The sequence below is a fragment of the Mercenaria mercenaria genome, chromosome 9, assembly GCF_021730395.1.
Source record: "Mercenaria mercenaria strain notata chromosome 9, MADL_Memer_1, whole genome shotgun sequence".
Classification (NCBI taxonomy): Eukaryota; Metazoa; Mollusca; class Bivalvia; order Venerida; family Veneridae; genus Mercenaria; species Mercenaria mercenaria.
The window spans coordinates 45,640,186-45,657,346 of record NC_069369.1 but is presented as its reverse complement, the minus strand read 5'-3'; the positions used below and the strand labels follow the sequence as shown (position 1 = coordinate 45,657,346).

General features: G+C 35.8%; 1 protein-coding gene across 1 annotated transcript in view; it reads right to left on the bottom strand.

Moving 5' to 3' along the window:
• The window catches only part of LOC123547014 (attractin-like protein 1), a 117,823-nt gene that overhangs the window by 10,381 nt on the left and 90,281 nt on the right, over positions 1-17,161 (bottom strand). Inside the window, exons 21-23 of the mRNA XM_045333749.2 lie at positions 16,313-16,382; positions 14,322-14,473; positions 44-102 (exon numbers count right to left, since the gene is read on the bottom strand). Coding sequence (XP_045189684.2) covers positions 44-102; positions 14,322-14,473; positions 16,313-16,382 — 281 coding nt within the window. The remainder of the gene's footprint in view (positions 1-43; positions 103-14,321; positions 14,474-16,312; positions 16,383-17,161) is intronic.

Genomic DNA, 17,161 nt, shown 5'->3' with positions numbered 1-17,161 from the left:
AATGAAAGAAATGAACATAAAAATATCCTCCATTCATACATACCTAAAGAATGTTACAAAAAAGTGGACCAGATCAATCTTTGGGAACTGTGAAAATGAGATCTGAAAAGCAATTGGTACAAGAAATTAGTTAAAGTAGCAACTTTCATACTATATGCATAAAAACTTGATAAACCTGCTAGCTTGTGAATGAAACATTTTGTGAATGTATCTTTCAAAATTAATTACTTGTTCTAACATTTTAGAAAACATAAAACCATGAGTAATACTAGAACTGTCACAGGAGTGACTCATACCCCCACCATACGGTCTTGTCACAGAAGAATGGCAACCATAAGAAATGTTAAAAATACTTAGAATAATATAAAAATGTCAAAAAAAAGCTTAATACTTAAAAAGAATTTTACTCGTCTTTGGACTACTTCATCCTGGGCTTCCACATATAAGTAATACTAGTATAATACTAGTATAGTAATACTAGTAAATATAAAAAATCTCTAATATTAGAGATACAAAAAAGTGTCTTACCAACCCATGTTACCACAGAAAAATGTATTTACTTTTTGCATAGGACCAATAACAAAGTTAGAAAAATACCTAAAATATTTAAAATCTAAAAATAGGATTTCTAAAAATAGACTAAATTCCTGGAATTTAAGGGGAAGAAACTCAGTACAAAAGTTAAAAAAAGGTTACTTCCCTTTGGCTCTAAGCCAATCAGAATGAGATATAGTGAAAATACATCAAAATTAACCTTAAATTCTAAGTAAAAGGGGACATAATTCATGAAAAATTGGTGTCAGAGTTATGCACCTTGTGGGTGATAAAATGGAACATCTATTTTAAGTTTGAATCAAATCCATTTTGTAATAACTGAGATATAGTGAAAATACATCAAAATCAACCTTAAATTCTAAGTAAAAGGGGACATAATTCATGAAAACTTGGTGTCAGAGTTATGCACCTTGTGTCACATGATGTGGGTGATAAGGTGGAACATCTATTTTAAGTCTGAATCAAATCCATTTAGTAATAACTGAGATAATAGATTTCGCGACGGGACGGGACACGACAAAACTGACTCCTATATAGCCCCCCCAAACATGTTTGGTGGGGGTATAATAATGGTATAAACAAGAGCTATATGGCTGGAATGATGGCCTGTTAACTTAGGTATACCATGTTCAAAGTTAAATTTGCCAAAAAAAATCTTAAGTTGACCTCAATCAAAATTCATCAACTGCAACTTTATCAAATATTGTTTTCTACCCCAAACAAAACCATATCACAATTTGTATGAAAACTAAGAACTGTTCTATTGCAGACTTTAAGGTATGATATGCATGCCACATTATTATTCCAGTATTCATCATTCTGTAAACAAAAAACTTTTAGATAGACAAGAAAAGTTTCATGAAGAACATCAAAAAAAACTTTGATTTCTATAGTACTACTAATATTTTTCTATGATTTGACCTAGTGGACTAGTTCCAATACCCTGGAGACCAATTTCTGAAATTCCTGTCCATGTCAAAAAGACTTAACATTTTGACCATAATCATGTTATTTTTGTTTTGTCTGGTTCAACATCACACCAAGACAATTTTAAGTCATATGGTGACTTTTCCATTTCTGATGATAGAGGAAGGTCTTGGGTGCCCCCCGCCACCAAGCATTATTTCATCACAGGCCAGCATCTCGGAGAACCACTAACCTTCTATAAGCCTGCTGCATGACTTCCCCAAATGAAAGAAATCTACATAAAAAGCAATGTTTCAACCTACTGCAGTGAGGGGCAAATGATTCAAAGTCAGTGACCTTCACCACTCAGCCATGGAGACCCCTTCATATGACACAGGTAAAAACATGAATTACAGAGTTTTTTCTATTATTTGACTTAGAGACCTATTTTTGGACCAAAGATAAACCTGAGCCTTAAAATTGATCCATATTTTGTAATTACAAATATTTTGATCAGATAAGGTAGAAATATCAAATTATGTACAAAATGCAGTTCCCAGCGTGTTAACAATGTTTTTCTATCTATAACTTGAAATAATTATCAGGGGCCTAGCGTAATCAGTTTAGATGTTACTCAATGGGAGGGGTCCTGGGAGCCTCCCCCGTGGAAATTTTAGAGCAAACAAATAGAAAGGGTGGCTTCTGGAGACTTTTCTAACCAAAACTATGCTTCTTCAGTTTTGAACAAAATATTCACAAACAGCTCGGAATGTAAAGAAAGGTCTATATAAGTTGATGAATGTTACAAATCGGGGTTGGGGAGAGGGGTGGGGGCTGACATTTTGGAAGTACTTGGGTTAGGCTGTCTATTTATTCAGGACAAAATTTGTTATTCACAAATTCAGCAACATGAGCTCTTTTTCCAAACTTATTTGTTGTAGACAAAATTTGCATTCACTATACATTTTATACAGAAAGACAAGAGCGTTAATTTTCGTTTAAACAACATTGCAGTAATAATATCAATGATGGCCCTTTCCGCGAGATTGCACGAGTAATCTGACGTCCTTCACCAAAAACATTAACAAAATGGCCTTGTTCCAAAAATTCTTTCAAAATTGGACGCCAAAACTTTCAAAAAGTTAAAAGTTTCTACTAAATAAATACAGGCAGGCAATAAGTATATATGTTTTTTTGTTTTTTTCCCCCGGGGCGGGGCCAGTTTTAACGCCAGGGAATAATTTGAGCAATCTTTGTAAAGGATTAGTACACAATGCTACATACCAAATATCAAAGCTCTAGGCCATTTGGTTTTGTACAAGAAGATTTTCAAAGTTTTTCCCTACATAAGTCTATATAAACCATGTGCTCCCCAAGGCGGGGCCATATTTGACCCTAGGGGGATAATTTGAACAATCTTGGTAGAGGCGCACTAGATGATGCTACATACCAAATATCAAAAGCCCTAGGACCTGTGGTTTTGGACAAGAAGATTTTCAATGTTTTTCCTTTCGGTTGCCATGGCAACCAGAGTTCTGTATGGAATTAAAGTCTTTGAATTTTTTTTACAGAAGACCATCCAAGGAACATCCCTGTGAAGTTTCATCAAAATTGACCTGGTGGTTTAGGAGGAGATGTTGTTTAAAGGAAAATGTCAGATGGCCGGACAGTGAGCGATCACAATAGCTCACCCCGAGCACTTTGTGCTCAGGTGAGCTAATAAAAACCAGCAACTGCATTTTTATCAGAAGGCGAATTATAGTTAACGTGGGCAGGTCTTTTTTACTGTTCTGTTATAAGATGACTAAAAGATCGAGATCTTGACATTTATTTTGATTTTCTGATACTCCTGGAAAGCAAATCAGTTATTTTTGTAGCAAGCTGCCGTAAAATGTAAATTTAAGCATTGAATGCTATTTTTGTGCATTTATATGGGTATGAACCACACTGGAAGGCTTCTTGCTAATCATCCAAGAATCGCTAGCGCGATTCATGAATTTGCAAAAAGTCCCAGTGGTTTATACCCGAATAAACTTCTTAAATAAAGTACATTATTATGTGTGCATACGTGTTACAACGGAATATATGTAAATCACCTTGCAGTAAATACTCTAAACTGCCTAGGAACTGATCAGACTGCTGAGACAAACTTTGATTTGTGAACATTTTCAAAACAGGCAAAATGATGAAGCTATTTCAACAGATTCTTATTTCATTCTTCAAGTACGTTTACGGTAAATTTTCTTTTAAATATTGCAGTTATACGAAAATGTTGTAAGCATTATATTGATTTCTAGCCCAAGGTTATTACTAAAAGTTATTGTTTGCCATCTGTTGCATGTTTGCATGTTGCATTTTTATATCACAATCGTCCTTGCCATGAACACTGATTTTCAAAACTTACAATTTCCGTGAAATGTATCTCTACATTCTTGGAAATCAAGTAAATAATGATAAAGAGACAAAAGTCTTGTGACAGATGTTTAGGCTGAAATATAAAATCTAAATTCACGAAACGATAATAAAGGAAATGTGTAGACGACATTAGTAATTAAATATTTGCTGGTTATGAGCATTTATTACATATGTGTATCCTAGGTTTAAAGAAATCGAGGTATTACCGTATTTCAAAGGTATTGAGGTATAGGATGTATAATTATTTTGTGCGTTAAATAATTTTGATTGATGTATTTTTTCAGTAATAAATTTTGGGAAATGGGTGTCAGGGCATACCCGGTAAGAAGAAGGTGACTGGTGTTGAAACTTGATTTCTTTATACTACCCCCTCCCACGACAGAGTGAAGTAGGGTTGAGTAGGTGCCTCGCAGCATAAAGTATAGTCATAACTGTATGTTTTCCATGTAGAAATTAATGAATTGATAGTTTATATGACTGAAATTGAGAGTTATACTATGGCAATGCGAATAACAAAGCCTAAATGTTAATTTATGAATCTGTTCTTTTTGCTCCCGATGATTCTCTTTGATTATGGGACAGATAATTTATTTTTGTTTGAGCGTAGCGAACTAGGAAATAATGCTTAAGAATTCATAGTTGTTGCAAACACAGTTTTTTATCCTTCTAAAGTTTACTACCGGTAGTGATCGACAATTGCCATTAAGAAGATTGTTCTTATGGTCAATAGCAGCTATATTATATATGCATATGAAATCATATTTTAAATGTATTTAGATTTAAATAAGTATTTACAATAACAAGTGCAAGTGGAGCAAGAAAAAACAAAATTTAGAAATTTTGATAAAAGAGCAAACACAAAAATAATAACAAAGTCAAATGCTACGAAAATGTCCCTACCCCCATACCCACTCCTGACCAGTTTTTTTATTGCTTCTATGGAGTTTTTAGCCTTTTTTATTTTTGGATTTTAAATGTTACTCAGCCGAGTAACTGAGTATGCCTCGCTTCGTGCATGATTATCTACTTTTTAATCCCAGATGTACATGTTTTAAAACTGATATAGATTTCTTAAAAGCAAACACTTTGACCCAGTTTCATGTCAATCAGAAACCAAAATGCATACTAACTATTAATTTAAGTTAAATAATACATCACCTGTACTTCAAACTGGGGCATAGTTATACATTAACATGAAAATATTCCACATTTACTGCTTGACACTTTCAACATAAATTTATACAAAAACAGTCAACAGTCAGTACGTGAAATTCATTTATACCGGTATCTAAATTTCTCCCATGTATAAGCAAAGTAGATTATGTAATCTGACAAAGTAAAGAAGTGAATGAAGTATTGCCATGCAATACGAAGTCCCCTACTGGAAGGCAACTAATTTTCTCTACATAATGATCTGATCTCTGTCAATGATGTATAAACAATATTGTACTATATATATAATATGTCATAACAAAACACTTGGATTAAAATTTGCATATACAAAAAACTACCGTTGTTAATTATTTCATAACATCTATGAATATAAACAAGAGTGTCAGAATGTCACAATATATGCCCATCATAGCAAATTTCTTTACACTACAGGCCCGTAGCCAGAGCTAAAAAAATGGGAGGCATTTGGTAGGGGGTCCAGGGGCATGCTCCCTTGGGATTTTTTTAGGATGCCATTTCGTGCGTTTTTCTGCATTTCAAACATGTTTTTGTTACTTTTTGAAATAGCCAACCTATTTGCGATTATTGTCACTCTAAAACGCCAATTTAAAGGCATATGGTCATGTTTGCTTGGTTCTTACATCTTCAGTTGAGTAAATGTATATATGTTCATGAATAAACTTTTTAGCATGGCTGACGTGAAACGAAAACACAGTTTATGCATATACAAACACAATATAGAAATGTAATACAAAATTAATGTACTTAATACATAATATAATTGTCAATCTTCTTAAAATAATATTACATTTTTGAAATTCAGCACTTGGATAAATAGTGCGTATGACATGTCAGATCTAAAAGATCAAATGTTGTCATAAAGTTATACTTATAAGTTAATCAAAATCTACAATGCCACATATTTATATATAAAAGTATAAACGGGAAGATTCCATACTTGCGAACAATTAATAAGTGTATCTGATATCAGTTCTTAACTTTTAAGTGACCATATATTTTGAGAGAAACCTTATAACGAATTTTTGAAATGCTGTACGAATAACTGTGACGTTTTAAAAATGGTATGTTCAACGGCGTGTAAAGAACAAAACCGCATGATTGCAAGACTTCATTCTGTTGTAATGTCAAAATGAATCATTTAGAAAAAATATCAGCATTCAGTCAGATAAGCACCACGTTTTATTTAGGTATGCATACCATAAAACTTCTTTCGCAAGAACATGAACCAACTTACAGCGACAGTGTAAGCTGGAATATAAACTAACGTGCGCATAGCTTGTGCGAAAATTATGCTAGACAGCATAGCGACTATTTAGACAACGGTCATTTTTCTGCCTCATTTGCCTCGGTAGTTTTTTATTATCTTAAGTCTCCATCTTTCAGTTTGCCTCAGCTGTATGAATTACCAGGCTTTCCGGTAGTGTCTAATTTAGGTTTAGTAATATGTGTCACACCCTATATAGCGGCAACCTTTCGTAAAAAGCTCCTGTGGAGCTCTATTCTCCGTATATAGTTCCATTGCTAAAACTGGAGCTATAAACGGAACACCTGTAGCTTTGTTCCGTAAATAGCTCCTCTGGGATTTTTATGCAACATGGACAACGTGGCTTATTTAGGACATTTCATTATGTCATGTTTTTAAACACCAGATAGTGTCAAAATATTTCAAACTTGATGCTTTAATTTTGATGCAAGGGTCATAACTAGTACTAAACCACTATTTGCCAGTCAACATTTCTGGACAGTATTGGAACTTTGGGACAACTACCCTTTGTCAAGTCCGACAAAAAAAACTAAAATCTTCAGGTACACCTAATTAACATTTGTTCCAAATTTGATAATTCTGTCACATAGTACAGAAGATAAGTGCCTGTCGCAGTATGATCAAGTATGTATTTGGACTCAAGGTCATATTTGCTAGACAAGATACAAAATTTTAAACCCATGTTTCTAACTTCAATTGCCAGTTATTATTTTCTTGTACTGGTCTAATTATATCCATTTTTGGGACTGTGTACCTACGCACACTCGCTCTCTATCTCATACGTATAAATGCCACGAGAAATAAATTTATAAATCCCCACCTGTCTCCCAAGTGGTGTGGAAAATCGTATATCAAAATGACACTCTGCCAAATCATGAGAGACTCGAACAGTATTGTTATAGTATTTTAATTTTTCCATGTATAAGGAGTCACATCCGGGTTTGTCGTATACAGCTACTCTGTCCCAAGGAGCTATATACGAAACGTGTGCCGAAAACAGCTCCCCGAGAAGCTATATCTGAAGGGAGTTATATGGGATGTGACAAATAATTATTATGTCTTTAATTTTCATTTTCGAATAGGTATGTTACAATGTGTATGACAACAGCGTAAAAACACGATACGACGTTACAACTATGTGATGTTTGTGAGATATTTCAGTATCATACTTCAGTTGGTAAGAGCATTTCAGATATTTTAATGCAAGTGGTCTCATATTATAGAGATAGTACCCAAATTTTAAATTATGAAAAACAATTGAAAAAATCATGTTTGTTGCTTATATATAATATATAAGACCAAAAAGTCTTGAATTGATCATTTTGAGCACGCTGTTTTAATGTTTTTTAATTTCCATGTAGCCGCTCCTGCAGATAGTCCTACCTATCAAGCTACTGATAAATATTTAATCCCGGATATTGTGGGAATAACTTCTCTCAATGATGGAAAATGGTAAGATACATGCATATTGTATGATATCAGAAAATGTTGTTAGTCTAATAAAATAAATTCAGATCCACTATATAATCTGAAATTTAGATATAATGTTTTTCGAACCATATCATATATCATATATAAAAACAAGAAAAAACTATTCAGTATTTACCATGAAAATTAACATTACATTGAAATGACTTTTCACTAAGCTGTGACATACAGATGTTTGGATGAATGCAAGGTAGGATTATTATCCGAGTCATTGAGTGTTGTGGTCTCTCAAGCAAGTCTGACTGTACTTAAATTTAAAAATCTAAGTATAGCACTGAAGGCTACCTTCCACCCTACATCCCATTTACATTCTTTACTGAAGTTTAATTTGTACAGTGAAAGATTTTCAACAAATGATTTTAAAACAATAACAATAAACTGATGTCAGGTTGACATTTTAAGATATCATTTCATGATTCAGACACGCAAGTAAAGAAAAGAAATTTAAATAATCTTCAAACGATTTACCAAATATAATACTAAATCAAGTTTTGTAGTCAAAGATGTTACACATTAAGTTACACTTGCATCGTAATCTAAACACGCTAAATGAAACAATATATACAATACTGTGGAAAAAATGATCTTAAAATGTATGAAGCGTAATGAATGCCGCAAAGTAAGTTTTTATGCCTTTTTAGTTGTTTGGATCTCATTACTTGGTAATATGGGCATAAGTTGCAGTGTCATTGAATTTGTGAAATTAAATAGGAATAAAAAGCACCTGATAACTCCGTTCGAATAATAGAAACAGACATCAGCCTCATACTGTAAATGAAATGATTTAATGGAAGATGTGAAATTCAAAAGATTGCCTGAAGACAGCGTCTTGTAGAAATGGGAAACGCATTTAGCTACTTTTATACCATGAAGAGTAGCGAATTTAAACCTCTCTCAGTGGTGTGGAGTCTAATAGGACACTGATACACTTATCATTGCTACATTACATGCAATGTATTGTTCAAGATTGTACGATTAATTTATACGAATTTATCATACTTGATAAGTATATACGCGTATTGCACTTTTAGTTTTTAAATATATCCATAATATTTGTGTCAAACAAATTAAGTAATTCATTGAGGATACCAAATTCAAACATTGATCTTCCCCTTTCATTTTCAAATAAGCTCCCAAATTGTAGTATCAGGCCAAGGATGAGGGCTCATGGTGTTGCCCATATATCAAAACAATTTTGAAGTACATCCATTCAAAACAATAGAGTTTCTGCATTCTTACTCTTTTAGCAAACAAAGTTGAATGAGACTATAGCAAACCTATCTTAAGCAGCCATCAAAGGGAGCGACTCAGCGTGACTGCTTAAGAAAGATGGCTGCTTAAGTCATGCTGAAATTAGTTTGTTAAATAGCTACTTAATACAGTTGATCGCGAAGGCAGGATTTACTCAATACCTCTAATACAGTTTAATAGATTATATTTTCATCAAATGTGTGCAAAATGTCTCCCTAAATCTTCATTTTAGCCCGACTATTCGGAGAATAAGGAGAGCTATCCTACTCACAACGGTGTCAATGTCACACCTTGGTTAAGTTTTTTCGTATCAGTTTACATTTTGAAAAATCCTTTTGTCATATAGCTTTGAAACTTTCAACACTTGTGAACCTTCACCATGTCACGTTTTAGGCTAGAATTCAACTCTGTCAAGGATTTTGACCGAATTATGGCCCCTTTTAACGTAAAATCTTGGTTAAGTTTTCCGTACCAGTTCATATTTAGTGTAAACTGTTTTACATATGGCTTTGAAACTGTGACAAAGCCTAAAAATAACAAGAGGACCATGATGGTCCTGAATCGCTCACCTCTTCCAACATGACCCAGTTTTGAGTATGACGTTGTTTTTTCTATTATTTGACACAGTGACCTAGTTTTTGAGCTCATGTGACCCAGTTTTGAACTTGATCTAGATATTATCAAGATAAAAATTCTGACCAATTTTCATGAAAATCCATTGAAACATATGGTCTCTAGAGAGGTCACAAGGTTTTTCTATTATTTGACCTATTGACCTAGTTTTCGAAGGTACGTCATCCTGTTTTGAACTTTATCTAGATATCATCAAGGTGAACATTCTCACTAATTTTCATGAAGATCTCATGAAAATATGGCCTCTAGAGAGGTCACAAGGTTTTTCTATTTTTATACCTACTGGCCTAGTTTTTGACCGCACCTGACCCAGTTTCGAAACTGACCTAGATATCATCAAGATGAACATTCAGATCAATTTTCATGAAGAAAGGTCAAAAGATTTTAATAATTTTAGACCTACTGACATAGTTTTTGACCGCAGTTGACCCAGTTTCAAACATGACCTAGATATCATCAAGATGAACATTCAGACCAACTTTCATACAGATCCCATGAAAAGTATGGCCTCTAGAGAGGTCACAAGGTTTTTTTATTATTTGCCCTACTGACCTAGTTTTTTAAGGCACATGACCCAGTTTCAAACTTGACCTAGATATCATCAAGGTGAACATTCTGACCAATTTTTATGGAGATCCATTCACAAGTATGGCCTCTAGAGAGGTCACAAAGTTTTTCTATTTTTAGACCTACTGACCTAGTTTTTGACCGCACATGACCCTGTTCCGAACTTGACCTAGATATCATCAAGGTGAACATTCTGACCAACTTTCATACAGATCCCATGAAAAATATGGCCTTTAGAGAGGTCAGAAGGTTTTTCTATTATTTGACCTACTGACCTAGTTTTTGACGACACGTGACCCACTTCCAAACTTGACCTAGATATCATCAAGATGAACATTCAGACCAACTTTCATACAGATCCCATGAAAAATATGGCCTCTAGAGAGGTCACAAGGTTTTTCTATTTTTAGACCTACTGACCCAGTTTTTGACCACATGTGACCCAGTTTCGAAATTGACCTAGATATCATCAAGATGAACAGTCAGACCAACTTTCATACAGATCCCATGAAAAATATGGCCTTTAGAGAGGTCACAAGGTTTTTCTATTATTTGACCTACTGACCTAAATTTTGATGGCATGTGACCCAGTTTCGAATCTGATCTAGATATCATCAAGGTGAACGTTCTGACCAATTTTCATGACGATCTTGCGAAATATATGGCCTCTAGAGAGGTCACAAGTTTTTTCTATTTTTAGACCTACTGACCTAGTTTTTGACCGCACGTGACCCAGTTTCGAACCTGACCTAGATATCATCAAGATGAACATTCAGACCAACTTTCATACAGATCCCATGAAAAATATGGCCTTTAGAGAGGTCACAAGGTTTTTCTATTATTTGACCTACTGACCTAGTTTTTGACGGCACGTGACCCAGTTTCGAACTTGACCTAGATATCATCAAGGTGAATGTTCTGACCAATTTTCATGAAGATCTTGTGAAATATATGGCCTCTAGAGAGGTCACAAGGTTTTTCTATTTTTAGACCTACTGACCTAGTTTTTGAAGGCACGTGACCCAGTTTCGAACTTGACCTAGATATCATCAAGGTGAAAATTCTGACCAATTTTCATGAAGATCTTGTGAAATATATGGCCTCTAGAGAGGTCAGAAGGTTTTTCTATTTTTAGACCTACTGACCTAGTTTTTATCGGCACGTGACCGAGTTTCGAACTTGACCTAGATATCATCAAGGTGAACATTCTGACCAACTTTCATAAAGATCCCATGAAAAATGTGACCTCTAGAGTGGTCACAAGCAAGTTTACGGACTGACGCACGGACGGACGGACGGACGACGGACACCGCGCGATCACAAAAGCTCACCTTGTCACTTTGTGACAGGTGAGCTAAAAATAAAAAATAAAATGTCACCCCCCGCCCCCATTTAAGAAAAAATTTGGATGAAAATCTAGCAATTAATTTATAATGGCCTATGATATATAAATAGTATTAACTTAAAATCAATTTAATATGCAAAGTTAAATGATGGACTTTGTGAAAAACAGTGTTCGCTACATTCAAACAGTTTACATCTATTTTTGCCATTTTGGGACCCTAAAAAGAGTTCCATATAACCTAGGTTTGGCTATAACCCAGTTTGCTGTATCCATCCCTTTGGAACAAAGAAGGACAAAAATCAGGGACTTTTGAAGTGTTCGCTATATTCAATAATTCCTTATAACAAAGTTTGCTATATTCGAGTATTACTGTATAGCCCCAACTTCCAAAACGCATCTGGTGCAGATATAACAAGTGAATGAAGTATTGCCATGCAATACAAAGTCCCCTACTGGAAGGCACCTAATTTTCTCTACTGCAGTATAACATAATGAACTGATATCTGTCAATGATGTATAAACAATATTGTACTACATATACAATATGTTATAACAACACACTTGGATTAAAATGTGCATATATAAAAACCCACAGTTGTTTTAATATTGAATTTTTTTGGCTGATTATAAAAATGTTATCATATAAGTTATTTATAGTAACAACAAAGGGAAATTAATCTTTTAAAAAAAAAAAAAAAAAAAAAAAAAAATCTATATAATATAAGTCCACAAGAAACTCTTTACCAGGTAGAGATAGGTCAAAATACACCTAAAAATTGGATGTAACATGCATGCTGTACCACAGAAAAGTGGTCTCGATTTTTCTCTACCGCCAGTAATAAAAAAGTTACAATAAAATCTATTTATAGTAACAACAAAGGGACGTAATTCTAAAAACAAGGGTGCCTCATGGTGGTGAACATTTGGTCCAAGTTACATCAAATCCCTCCATGCATGAATAAGAAATTTTGTTTGTTTGTTTGTTTTGGGTTTAACGCCGTTTTTCAACAGTATTTCAGTCATGTAACGGCGGGCAGTTAACCTAACCAGTATTCCTGGATTCTGTACCTGTACAAACCTGTTCTCCGCAAGTAACTGCCAACTTCCCCACATGAATCAGAGGTGGAGGACTAATGATTTCAGACACAATGTCGTTTATCAAATAGTCACGGAGAACATACGCCCCGCCCGAGGATCGAACTCGCGACCCCATGATCCGTAGACCAACGCTCTTACCTACTGAGCTAAGCGGGCGGGCCTGAATAAGAAATGTCCTGTACAAAGTCATTCTTGAATTTGACCTTTGACCTCTAAATATGACCTTGACCTTAGACCTAGGGACCTGGTTCTTGCGCATGACATGTTGTCTCATCCAGGGGAATATTTGTGCCAACTGATATCTAAATCCTGCTTTGCATGACAAAGTTACAGACCGGACAGGAAAAAAATCCTCTTGACCTTTGATCTCAAAGTGTGACCTTGACCTTTAAGCTAGGGTACTGGGTTTTGCGCATGACACGTCGTCTCATCATGGGAAACATTTATGTCAAGTAATATTGTAATCCCTTGATGGATGACAGAGTTCTGGATCGGACAGGGAAAAAACCTTATTGACATTTGACCTCCAATTGTGACCTTGACCTTTGAGCTAAGGGTCTGGGCTTTGCGCAGGACATGTTGTCTCATCATGGGGAACATTTGTGCCAAGTAATATTAAAATCCCTTCATGGATGGCAGAGTTATGGAAAGGAAAAAAACTCTGTTGACCTTTGACCCCAAATTGTGACCTTGACCTTTGAGCTAGGGGTCCGGGATTTGCGCATGACACATCGTCTCATCATGGGGAACACTTGTGCTAAGTGATATTAAAATCCCTTAACGAATGTCAGAGTTATGGACCGGACACGAAACAGACCCTGTTCATGCTATGTTAACATTTGACTGCTAAGTGTGACCTTGACCTTTGAGCTAGGGGTCCGAAAGTTGTGCATGACACATCGTCTTATTATGAGGTACATTTGTGCCAAGTAATATTAAAATCCCTTCATAGATGGGAGAGTTATGGACCGGACAGGAAAAAAGCCTTGTTGACCTTTGACCTCCAATTGTGACCTTGACCTTTAAGCTAGGGGTCCAGGTTTTGCGCATGACATGTCGTCTCCTCATGGGGAACATTTGTGCCAAGTAATATTAAAATCTCTTCATGGATGGGAGAGTTATGGACCGGACAGGAAAAAAGCCCTGTTGACCTTTGACCTCCAATTGTGATCTTGACCTTTGAGCTAGGGGTCCGGGATTTGTGCATGACACATCATCTCATCATGGGGAACATTTGTGCCAAGTAAAACTAAAATCCCTTCAAGGATGGGAGAGTTGTGGACCGGACAGGAAAAAAGCCCTGTTGACCTTTGACCTCCAATTGTGACCTTGACCTTTGAGCTAGGGGTCCGGGTTTTGCGCATGACACGTCGTCTCATCATGGGGAACATTTGTGCCAAGTAATATTAAAATCCCTTCATGGATGACAGAGTTATGGACCGGACACGAAATTGCGGACGGACGGACGGACGGAATGACGGAAAAGTGCATTCCTATAGTCCCCGAAACTGGTTTTCAACCAGTAGGGGACTAATAATTTCAAAGTTTATATTTACTGAATACACTGCATATCTCTGATAAAATTAACAAATAAAATTTTCTTACCTGCAGCCAAAATGGAGTTGCAAAGCCATAAACATACACATAGAATGTAACATTATCATCAGGTCCAAAATTGTAATCTTTGTGTTCAAACTTGGACCTAAAATAAGTGCACATGTACTCTCTCGTCTTGTACTGTTCTTGTGGATGTGATTCTGTAATGAAAGTAATTCAAACTAGAGCATCCTTTTGGTAAATGCACACCATTCCTATATATGACTCACCATCGAACAGAGACACAGTCATGTTGGGAGATAAACAGAACTGTGCTGTTCCCAAAATTTTGGCACTGGACTCCATGACCGCATGACCAACTTTTAGTTGACTAAAATAGATGGCCTCCAACTTGCCCCAAACTGATGTGGATTCAAGCCCCGCTCGAAGCGTAAAATTCCCTATGTAAGGAAGCCTTCCAGGTGGCTTACGGAAGGTCAGTGATTCTACCCAAGTGCCTGCAAGTGATGAAATAATGCACGGAAGGACACTTGTGGTCTTCTTCCACCATCAAAAGCTGGCAAGCTGCCAAATGACTTCTGTGCTGGTGTGATGTTAAACCAAACAAAATCAAGTGAGACCAAAATAAATCATACCTACGTACCTTCTTTTTCAGATTTACGGAGCTGTAGGTAAAGAACTTTTAAAATCTTATACTTGTGAAAACTGATATAACAGCTTCACCATGTTCTGCTGCTGCCTCTAAATCTAGAAATCAATATCTTTTAAAAACCTGTTAAATAAATATTTGCAACAATAACCAGTTTTGTTCCATAACAATAATAGTATTTAAATTTTACACATATCTAACATATACATGGTACCTTTTTATACCCTCCCATCCAAATATGTTTTAAAACAAGAGTTGTCAGTAGTCAACGCTTGTCATAAAAGATGTGAAGTTGAACAGGAGTGCAATCTGAAAGTGGGGTTAAAATAGAGATATAATGTTTGGTGGGTGGAGGCAGGTGCAGTGCAATATGAACAAATACGAGACAAGTCCAAAACAAGGATGCTACAGACAAAGTCTGGAGAAGATCCATAAAGTGGTTTGAGTAGAAATCATTTCACTTTTTTTTGTTTTAGCTCTGACTGCCCTAAAACAGAACCATTTAAACAAGCAAATCCTGTAAATTGGTATCCAATGCCAAACAGGATAAAGGTTTCACCCTTGAAGGAGCATTCCCTGTCTATAAAAAAGCACTTAAATGCAATTGAATTTTGGTCTATTTGAAATTTTTAAGCTCTTTATGATATTTTTTAATAATTCCAGGGCCATAACTCTGGACCATCTGAGTCAACTCCCAAACAGAACATCACTAGAACAACTTTACATGAATCCCATAGGTTTCATGACTAGGTCAAATACTTTTTTATATCCATTTTTTTTTTTTTTTGGGGGGGGGGGGGGGGGGGGGGGGGGGGTGCGGAGATTTACAAAAACAGAAACAAGAAGGATATGGTGGCTCTAGATTGCTCAATTGAGAATCCATTTCTGGACTGAATAATTCTGGTAGAGACTTACCCAAGAAACACTGCTGTGAAATAATTTTGAAATCATATCAGCTGTTTCTCATATTCTCGAAATTTTCCAAATAGCCATACAGAGAAAACTAGTTGAGACCATGTTTTGAGACCAATCAGAAATACTTGAAGGAATGTTGTAGAGATCACCAAACGAACATTGCTATGAAATTATTTTGAAATTGGGAGTGGTTTCAGAGAAGATTTTCATAGTTTTCCATATAGGGAAATCTTGCCCTACCTCTTGGTGGCCATGTTTTTTGACAAAACACAACTAGAGCTATCATTTAAGGTGATTAACAAAAATCTATCAAATGTCTAGGTCTAGTTTCATTGAGACATTGGATTTAATTAAGCCGCAACCTAAATCTATCCTTGGTTTGTTGCCAGATGTTTGCTGGGTCAGTCTCGTCAGTCAGCCTGAGAACCTTTGCCAGAAAAACTCATGCTTTCTAGAATAGTGACAAACTACTTACTTGATTTCCAGGTGATGTTGATATAAGCTTCCCCTGAACAATTCAGTGTGAAGTCCACATCCCTATCATTCTACAGTGAAGGTAAAAGAAAATTAGTTTGAAACTAGATGTGTGTCCATAGGACACAGGTGTCCCCCATTCCTGTCACTGTACATGGTCTCATGACTCTAGGCGAAATAATTTTAAGACATATACAACAGAAACTTTAAAGAACTTTATGTGTATTTTTCACTAAGTGAAGGCCCATAATTCAGGCCTAGATGAGAGAAATCCCAAAGAGAACACCAGCAGCCAATTGTATAAAAACTTTAACCGCACGGTAACCACTAAATGCCAGTAACCAACACGGTAACATCGTGGTAAGCGATTGTATAAATAGCGTCAGTCATAGTAACCAAAATATAACCACGGTTAATTTTAACCCACCTGAGCTTGGTTACCACAAAGTAACCACTCAAACATGGCCGCCATACAATTCGACGTATTTACAGACAAAATTTGACGGACTTGGCGGATGAAAAATTACGCAAAAGGTATTCAGGTGTTAGCTGACAACATAGACAGGCTTGTTGGACCGACTTTAGAATGACGGATGCAACGGAACCAAGCTCTGACACTACGGCAACAGATTTTATTCGACGACGATTCATGAGTGAATTTTATACCGTTATAGGGCTCCCGTCTGTAATTCACTATTCAGTTGTATTGACGAGACCCATTTAAAAATATTTTCGTCCATTTATCCGCAATGAGGCCGCATGTTAGTAGAAAACATCAACAAAGTATCAATGTCCAGGCGAACTGCGACCACAAAGACCATTGCGCACTAGCTCTACAGTACATTAAATA